The 9,626-nt window shown below is 42.6% G+C and overlaps 1 protein-coding gene across 1 annotated transcript; it reads right to left on the bottom strand.

Moving 5' to 3' along the window:
• Nucleotides 1–1,040: 1,040 nt before the first annotated feature.
• On the bottom strand, nt 1,041–9,597 carry LOC105823172 (chromosome unknown open reading frame, human C1orf131). Its single transcript, XM_012660292.1, has 7 exons — nt 9,467–9,597; nt 7,445–7,791; nt 4,937–4,993; nt 4,082–4,177; nt 3,865–3,951; nt 2,821–2,873; nt 1,041–1,768 (listed from the first exon to the last, which is right to left on the bottom strand). Exons 1-7 carry the CDS (start codon nt 9,555–9,557, stop codon nt 1,630–1,632), a joined length of 870 nt encoding a protein of 289 aa, XP_012515746.1. The 5' UTR covers nt 9,558–9,597; the 3' UTR covers nt 1,041–1,629.
• Nucleotides 9,598–9,626: the final 29 nt, after the last annotated feature.

Below are 9,626 nucleotides of genomic sequence, written 5' to 3'. Positions count from 1 at the left end.
CGTGCTAACATAATGTGCTCCATAGAGTTGTGTGTCCTGAGCTGCGTGGAGGTGTGTACTGTGTGTACAGCTGGGAAGCAACCTCTGCCAGGGGGAAACAGCAGCATTGGAAGCCACAGCGCAGGCACGTTTGCTCCGGGCACTGGCGCCACATCCCTTGCCTTGGTGGCCGTTGCCAGAGTCTTGGTTGTGACCAGTCTTCCTTTGGACTGTCTTTTGTTGTCGCTTCTCTCTGCTGCTAACCTTGCTAGAGGAAACCTTATCAACAGTAAATAAACAGCACAGCCTTAAGCTTGATCTTCACTCCTTAAACTACAAGGTTTTTTGTTGTTTTTGTTTTTAGTCCCTATACCTTCTAGGTGTTTCCAGAGCACTCAGTGGTCAGAAAACTGCTCTTTAAATATTTATGCAGTAAATTAAAAACTGAAAACAGAAACAAGCTTAGTGACTTACTCTTGGGATGTGCATGCTTTTCCAAAATGGACTAGCCTGGGACTAAGGTCCGGCCTCTGGCCGGTGCTCAGCTGTCTGAGCCAGGATGGCTGCCGGGAGGTGGGGCCGCCCTGTCTCCAGGCTCTGCGAAGACAGGTCAAACTACAGCAGTTCTACTCTAGTCGGTCATATCTAGCCTGAGATTTCCCCTCATGCTTTCTGTCATGTTTGAGATCTTCCACACCTTTTTAAAAAATTACTCTTGGTGCCAAAATATATATCCTAATGAATTCTGCCTTTCAAAATAAAACTGGAAAACAAAACACTCGTTCCAACTTTGCTGGCACTATTCCAAACATCTTATGAGTTCCTCATTTGCCAATGCCAAAGTCATCTTAAAGTCACAGAACAAAGTCACTGATTTTCTTTTTACCAAAACTTTATTATTTACTAGGCTTGGATCTGAATTTTTTGGCAATTAAAAAAAAAAGCCAAAATTGTTACCATCATTGAAGACTTTTTTTTTAATGTTCCACATTTGAGAAATTGCCATCACTTTCAGCAAGGGCAATAACATTACAAATACATGACTCTGAGGGAGACAACCTTGCTTGAACATAGGTAAGAAGATCCCAGTTAAACCCCCCTGTTGTGTTATTTAAGTCACAGTCATATATACTACAAAAGTTGTATTTTATTTATGTAACTTCTTATTAAGTAGATTTTATACACACGGTTGGCCGAAAATCAAAACTACTTTTCCACAAAACAAATGATAAATTACCAGATTCTTGGTTCTTTCATGGTCTCCTGACACTAAACCATTAAAAATATTAAAAGGCAATTTAATGTAAATTACTAGCATTTACAAAAGAATAAAATTATGAAAAATTGTTATTACGACCAAATGCACCAAATACCAGCGAGCACAAAACTGAAATGACGCTTGCTGGAAAATATTAAAGATGCTTTTTAGTAAGTTCGCTTCATATTCACGCTACACTTGGCCCAACGTGTTGAGCACCGTAGGATAGATACTTCAGCGACTCATAATGTTATTTGATTGACTTTTCTCCCCCAAATGAAAAAGCAGTCTGTGAAACATGAAATAAGAATCATCTAGAAGTCTTGCAGGGGTCCAGTTTCAGGATAGTTGACTCAGTTGCTCTCATTCCTCTTGTTACCTGATAAAGTACTTCACTTAACCACTCTGGAAGAATTTATTTTCTTGATATCAACTGAGCTCAGAATCAATGTCCCATTTTTGAATTTTCCAACCTGTCCGACCCGTCTACTTGACAAAATACTGGGAGCTGACTTCTTCTTTTTGGATTTCCTAGAGGTACAGTCAGAGAAAGGTGCCATGAATAGTTAGGCTTACAAATACGCATGACAGCAGCACCACCAGCCAGGCCGATGCGGCCTGGCCTGCATACTCCAGCTCCCAACCCACGCAAAGCCCTGACCCCACCACAGTGCTCCGGGCCTCCTGCAGTCCCTCCAACGTGCCAACTGCCCTCTGGCCTCAGGACCTCTGCACTGGTGCCCTCTGTGTGGAGTGCTGTGCTGCCAGGTCTTTGAAGGCTGTCCTCTCCTCCTTTCTCAGTTCTCAACTCAGATGTCACCTCTGTAGAGTGACTTCCCAGCTTGCCCCTCAGGACTTTTTTTCACAACACTCTATTTCAACCTTGTCACAGTCCTTGACAAACCCGACATCACCTTACTTCTTTGTATGTTTGGGGTGCTTCCCCACTACTCTCTCTGGGCAGAGACATCTTCCGTGTGACCATGGCTGTATGCTGACAGCTAGGGTACCTGCATGCCTGGGGCCCTCAACAGATAGCATCTGATTGCTTCATGGCATGCGTAAGCACACTAGGAGTCCAAGAACAAAGGTCACGATAGTCAATTTTGAAACAGTAATTCGAAGAGAGAGAAAGGCACTTGAATGAAAGCTAAGAAAACAAGCATAAAGCAACAAAATCAATGTTCCATTATTCAAAATTATGGTACTCTACATTATGTGGTATGTCAAAGAACAGGCAGCGTTGACCCAGACTATGCTATCGTGTCAGCAAACACTCTTAGGAGGGAACAGAAGTCTTCTGTTGGAAATGTCAATTGCAACTTTTCCAGTAGTCACAAGAGTTGTCTGTCTTTGAAAATGGGAGATTGGAGAAGGTTCCTAATTCAGTTCTGAGGCAATTATTCGATCTCGGGCAATTCACTAAATCCTATCTTCCCCTACAGGGTCTCATTAGGGTCAATGACAGGCAGTGAAGCAGTCTAACAGGCTAGGAACAGCACATGTATTCAAGGTGCCATTTTCAGAACCAAGCAATAGACTTATCCAGACCATGCAACCCTCGTGCCTGATGTATCACTCACCTCTCTTCCTGCCCTTTCCTCTTCTTTTTCTTGAAAATATCTGTTTCCTGGGCCTGATTTCAGAATTTAAGATAATACACGTATCAGTAATGGACAATGAAGATTCAAAGAAAGGCAGGAGGTTTGTGACCAAAAGCCACTGAGATACCATTGATTTTTAGTATTTTTTCAAGTGGGCATATTAAATATCACAGTCTCAAAGTTGCACCCTAAAACCCTTTCAAGAATGTAAAAGGCTATTTTCTTTTGGGTGAAAGGTAGGAAGCGTAACACCTATTACCCTGTGGTTCTTCATAGGCCCTTATGTTTCTATACAATGTAAAATGAAAAAAATTAAGTATAGGAAAAAGGTCAAGGGAGCCTACATTATCAGTACAAGGGTGCTGTGGTTTGGACATCTGACCCTCCAAACCTTATGTTGAAATGGGACCCGAGTGTTGGAGTGGGGCCTGGTGGGAGGTGTCTGGGTCATGGGGGCAGATCGCTCAGGAAGGTCCTGGTGCCTCCTCACTGTAATGACTGAGTTCCCACTCTGTTAGATCCCTGGAAGTTCCCTCGAGAGTCAGGAACTAAAAAACAGCCTGGTGCCCTCCCCTAGTCCCTCGCTCCTGCTTCCTCCTCTCACCATGTGACCTCTACACACACGGGCTTCCCTCCACCTTCTGCCATGAGTGGAAGCAGCTTGAGGCTTTCACCAGAAGCCGAGCAGATGCTGCTGCCATGCTTCTTGTGCTGCAGCCTGCAGAGCTGTGAGCCAAATAAGCCTCTTTTCCTTATAAATTACCCAGCCTCAGCTATTCCTTTACAGCGACACAAAAGGACTGAGACAAGGAATTTGCTAGTTCAAAGCAAACCTTGCATGTAAATATGCCAGATTACTTGACTGGTATTATGAAATGTGGACAACTCAAAGAAGTGGAGACTACGTGATTCTTCAACTCTGGCGTCTTGACTGCTTTCCAAGCAGTGGCCTCCTGCATTCCCCTGGCAAACTGCACTCATCTTTCCGTTCTAGTTAAATAAAGAACAGATGGTTACACCCACCATTCTCTTTTCTTCTTCCTTTGCTGCCTTTTTTTCTTTGATTTGCTCCTGTAAAACCTTGTAATTCACATAACTGTTTTTGGGAGGCTGAAATGAAAGAAACATGCACCACCAATTTTTATTCTACAAAAATGTCTCAGTGCCCCTTGCCCTGACTTGCCCTTGGCTCTCCCCTTTTCCGCAACCTGTCTGGGGATAGAAGGCAGCAGCCCCTCACCTTAGCTCCCAGCATAATGGCGCGTTCCTGTTCCAGGACTCTTTCCTTTCCTTTTCCGTAACCCGTGATCCCAAACCGGTGTACTTCCAGGCGAGCCTGTGGACACAAAACAGAATCAGACCCAAGGGCATTCCAACAATGCCACAGAAAAAAACGTCACCCCAGGAATAATGCATCATGACAGTTCTGCTACAGTGTGGATGAAGGAGCTCTGTGGAGGCTCTCCTACCTACCGTGATGTTACCATATCTCACCACATTCTTCTCCCACATTTAAGTTGGACAGCTGGAACAAAAAATTACCTCCACGCAAATGAGTAACAGAGCTAGGACCGATGCAGAGTTCTGCAGTACTTTAGGATGCTCTCTAAAACAAGCCATTACCCACAAAGGCAATCATTTCAACTGAAAACTACCTCTCCAAACACACCTACTCACACTTAGAAGCCATTTATCATAGCAGCTTCAAACACAGGTCTATGTTTTTAGAAGGAAGAGAAAAGTCCCTGAGACCCAATTTCAGCTGTTGAATTACGCCCTCCTGGCTTTTTTCTTATGCATTTTTAAAACCTTATTACAGACACAGAATATACATACCCTCCCTTTTCTTACATACCAATCACCGGTATTGTAGTCATGAAATCATCATGTATTAAATGAGTATGTAATATTCAATCAGGAGAATGTAGTGTGATTTGTTTAAGCATTTCTCCACCAATTAAATATGTAAAATATTCATTTTTTGTTATTATAAACAAAGCTGTTAATTTAGGATAAATTTAATAAATTTATGATAAATTCAATAAGTATATAAATAAAGTTAATTTAAATAATCTAACAATCTCAAAGTACATACCTTTTCTAGGTTAAATTCTTGTATATCCACATCTTTCTTAAAAACACTAGTTTCAGTCTGCAGAGAAAAAAATTCTTATTAAGATCATCTGTTATGATAACATTATGATATCTATTACCAACAGAGTAGATAGGTTTTAAGAAGCCTTCCAATTGACTATCTCACGCCCATTAGATTGACTACTACCAAAAAAACAGAAAATAGCAAGTGTTCACAAGAATATGGAGAAATTGGGACCCTTGTGCTCTACTGGTGGGAATGTAAAATGGTATAGTCAAGGTGGAAAACAATACAACAGCTCTTTAGAAAATTGAAAATAGATTTATCATACAATCCAACAATTCCTCTTCTGAGTATATATCCAAAGGAACTGAAGGTAGGGTCTTAAAAAGATAGTTGTACACCTATGTTCAGAGCAGCACTGCTCACAATAGCTACAACATGGAAGCAACCAGATGTCTGTCGACAGCTGAATGGAGTAAATAAAATGTGGTGTGTACGCACGATGGAGCATCGGCCTTAGCAGGAAGGAGATCCTGACACCTGCTGCAACACAGATGAACCCTGAGGACATGATGCCAAGTGAAATAAGCCAGTCCTGAAAGGGCAAATGCTGTATGATTCCACCTACATGAGGTATCTAGAATAGGCAAAATCATACAGAAAAAGGTAGAATGGTGGTTGCCAGGGGCTGGGGGAGGAGAGAATGGGGAGGCAGTGTTCCATGGGTTCAGAGTTTCAGTTGAGGAAGATGAAAAAGTTCTGGAGACGGATAGCGGTGACGGTTGCACAACACTAGTACTGTATTCAATACCACTGCATAGTACACTTAAAAATGGAAAGATGGCAAATGTTGTTATGTTTCTTTTACCACAGCAAAAAAAAAAAAAATTGGGAAAAAGTGCCTTGAAACTGGCCCAGATAGCTAAATAGTATTTAACTGCATTGAACCTAGAGAAGGTTCTCAAAATTTGGCACAAAAGGAAGTATCTGCCAGTGTGTATTAGGTGTTTTTGGTGTATGTACCATAACGAGGTATAAAAATGGACTTAACATGAAAGTGTTAGAGGTGATAGGGAAAATTGTCATATGGGATAAAAACATAACAGTCTAGCAAAATGCGTGGAGCCCACACATGCTAGAACAAGTTCATTTCTATTAACCAATCTGCATGTCTAGCAACTGAAATCTTCAGATTAGCCTATATGTCAGTTAAAAATAACTCATTTTCCGGAACCTTTAAATAAAGGTATTTAATATTCAATTAAAAAAAAAAAGAACCCCGTCTCCACTAAAAAAATAGAAAGAAGTTAGCTGGACAACTAAAAATATATAGAAAAAATTAGCTGGGCATGGTGGCGCATGCCTGTAGTCCCAGCTACTCGGGAGGCTGAGGCAGGAGGATCGCTTGAGCCCAGGAGTTTGAGGTTGCTGTGAGCTAGCCCAGCACTCTAGCCCAGGCAACAGAGTGAGATTCTGTCTCCAGAAAAAAAAAAGAAAAAGAAAAGAAAGTCATGTTAAGAGAGAGGCAGAGATTATAATTACACAGCCACAATCACAAGCCAAGGAATGCCTAGAGCCAACTCTGGGCAGAGACAAGGAAGGATTCTCCCCTAAAGCCCTCAGAGGGAGCACGGCCCTCTCAACACCTTGATTTTGGACTTTGGGCCTCCAGAACTGTAAGAGAATAAATTTCTGTAATTTTACGTGGCCAAGTTTGTGCTAATATGTTATAGCAGTCTCAGAAACTAATTCATATAATCCTCATTTCCTTTTCTGATATACAAAGGTTTATGGAACATGGGGGATGCTACAGAAATGGGATATCCGGATTTTAGCAATGAATTTGACAAAGCCTTTAAGACATCCTTGTGGGGAGGGGAACCCAATTCAAAGGAGCAACCACACCTCCCTTGTGGACTGAATTTTGGGTCGAATTTATAAGTTCAGTCTGAAAGAGACTGCTACTCAATAAAATCAAATTGCTTTTCCACCAGCACGTAAGTTCCTTGAGAGCAAGAATTTCTGTACATTTTATTCACTGCTATATCCCAGTGCCTAGAACAGTGGCTGGCACATAGCAGGAATGCCAGAAATAGTTGTTGAAAGGGTTAACTCAGCAGACCTGGGTTTATTAAACCCTGCCCATTCCCAAGAAAGTCCTAGTTTCATGACTGGGCCGATGGATGGCTCCTGAGAACTGAGCATTCAGAATACTCTGTGTTTTTGCATACCTGAGACCTTGAGCCACTGCTGTATCAAGTTTGCCCAGACAGTTCATACTAACAACGTGACTGATGGTAAACACCGCTTTTCTCTGGAGGCCTAGAGCTTGAATAACTAAGGTCAGTCTGTATGCCTACATGACTGAGTCCTGTTAGTCCTTTTAGCAAATCCTGAGGCCTAAGGGTGCTTTTGGGCCCTCCTGACACAGTATATAAAGATACTCACCTAACACTGCAACACCAGGGGTTCCATCATATATGAATAAGCTAATCAACTAATTACCTTCATGCTCTCTTCTTGATCTGGCTTCAGTTTTCTTTTTTTATTGCTGCTGTGAAATTCTACCACTTCTATTCGTTCCCTGTTGTTCTTTAGGGAAGAGGCAGGTACTGCAGCAGCAGGGACTTCTGGTCCTGAAGGGGGATCTATGGGGGTGCCAGCAGGAGCACAGTGCAGCTCTTCTCTGAGTTCCTTGAAGAAGCTGGAGGCACTCTTCCTCTGGCCTGTTGTGAGAGAACCAGGTAAGGGAGCTGGCTCTGCTGCCAAGGCCACTGATGCCCCCACATCTGTCTTCTTGTTTTCCCTTTTCTTTCTGATTCTCTTCTGTTCTGTTTCATCTGCTGTCTCTCCTATTTGTTCAAACACAAAAAGGAAAATAAATATTTTTGGCTTTAGCTATCACCAATATCACATCATATGAATGTACTTGTGCATATCCCACAGATATAAGCACCCAGAACACACACAAGGAAATAAACTATTTGTTTTTCTTTAAATAGGGTGTATTTGCATAATTTATATAATCCAAAATGCAGTCATCTTTTGCTAGGTACCTATGTCTTTGACACTTATGAGCACAATTACTTTAGTCCTCGCCTTGGTCCCTACTCAAAGTATCATCCCAGCAATAGTCCTCAGGACTGGTAATCACAACTGGTTCATGCAGTATACTAAAAATGTCAGTCGCTGAAGCCAGTGTTTCTTTTTAACACTTTCTACGGCTACAGAAATATGTAATAGTCTTCCTATTTCTTTCACAGTCAGCAGTTAAGATGAACCTAGGACAATTAGCTCAATTCGAATGCCTTTATTTTCTACTAAATCCCCTTATCTACTCTTTGTTTTACCTGTTCAAACTCACCAGTCACCTGAAAGTTCCAACCAGATTCCTAGGCCCCATTATTCACCTGCAGTACAAATACCACAGAGTTCTCTAAATATCAGCTGACAATTTGTGCTTGCTTTTATTTGATTAATCTTTCACTCTATAAAAATGAGTAGGCGCATTCCATGCCTTCAGAGCTCCTATGATAGAATGATTTCCAGCTTGTGTTGACATAAACTATATTTAGGATTTTGCACAATAGTTTTTTCCTCTAGATTTTAAACTTCTCAAGGTCAGAGTCTGAGTCTTCTCTGTCCTCCAATATTTCCAAGGGTGCAGAGAAGCTCTGTCCAAGTATATGTTAATGTAAGTGTAGGGCTGGGGCTTGACCATCTGGGAATTGGAACCCAGGCTTGGTAAATTACCAGCTAGGTAAACTTCAGCAAGTTCCTTTAACTTCTAGTGCTTGTTTCTACATTTGCAATCATGCGGTTGATGACAGAGTCTATTTCATATGGTTGTGCAAAATAAATGAGTAAATACATGAAAGTAATGTAGTAATGATAAGCTCTCAATACTCTAGTGATTGGCAATCTTTAACTATAAGCTCTCGTATTTTCCCTTTCCCCATCAAGATAAAAGAATGAGGGCAAAAGTTTGGCCCACTTGTGAAATAAAAGGTTGAGAAAAGCCTCACGTGAAAACACTCTCTTAGTCCTTGGAGAGGGACACATAAGGACGAGGCTGGTGAATTGTCCATGAGGTCCCAGGGCGACATGACACACACTAGGGGTAGGCAGGTCTGGGAATCACATGAGAGAAGGGTGCTTCCCAGAGGACAGGAAAACGTGAAGTGGGCTATTTCGAGTCCAGGGTCCAGTGTGCACCGCCCCAGTTAACTCTGAAAGCCTTGATGCTACAGACAAGCAACTAGGTTGGTCCTCACACTTGGGGACAAGTTGGAAGGTCTGATTCATGAATAACTCAACAGAGCCCCGACAAGGAAGGAGGTAAAGGTGATTTGCGATGGAGAAATGTGTTCTGGACAGACTATTGGAACCAGGTGGGACGAAGTGAGGGGTGTTTGACGTACAATACACTTTAGCCAGAAAGCACAGGCCGTCCCAGTTTGGGCCACACGGGAGACCCTCGCTCCCCAAGTCCGCTCTCCACGTGGGCTCCGGAGGCCCCGCACTCACCAAAGTCATAGAGGTTCTGGAGCAGAGCATCCAGAAGTGTCGGAGAACCGGGCGGCGTGACACGTCCCGGCCCCTTCTCCGTCGCCATCATGGGGTCTGCCACCCACCCACAATCCGAGCGAACCACCCGGTTTCGGCCGCGCGGCAGCCCTGCTTCCGG

Source organism: Propithecus coquereli, unplaced genomic scaffold, assembly GCF_000956105.1.
Source record: "Propithecus coquereli isolate 6110/MARCELLA unplaced genomic scaffold, Pcoq_1.0 Scaffold66, whole genome shotgun sequence".
In the NCBI taxonomy this organism is placed as follows: domain Eukaryota; kingdom Metazoa; phylum Chordata; class Mammalia; order Primates; family Indriidae; genus Propithecus; species Propithecus coquereli.
Note: the sequence above shows the minus strand (reverse complement) of the source record. Positions and strands in the feature narration are given on the sequence as shown.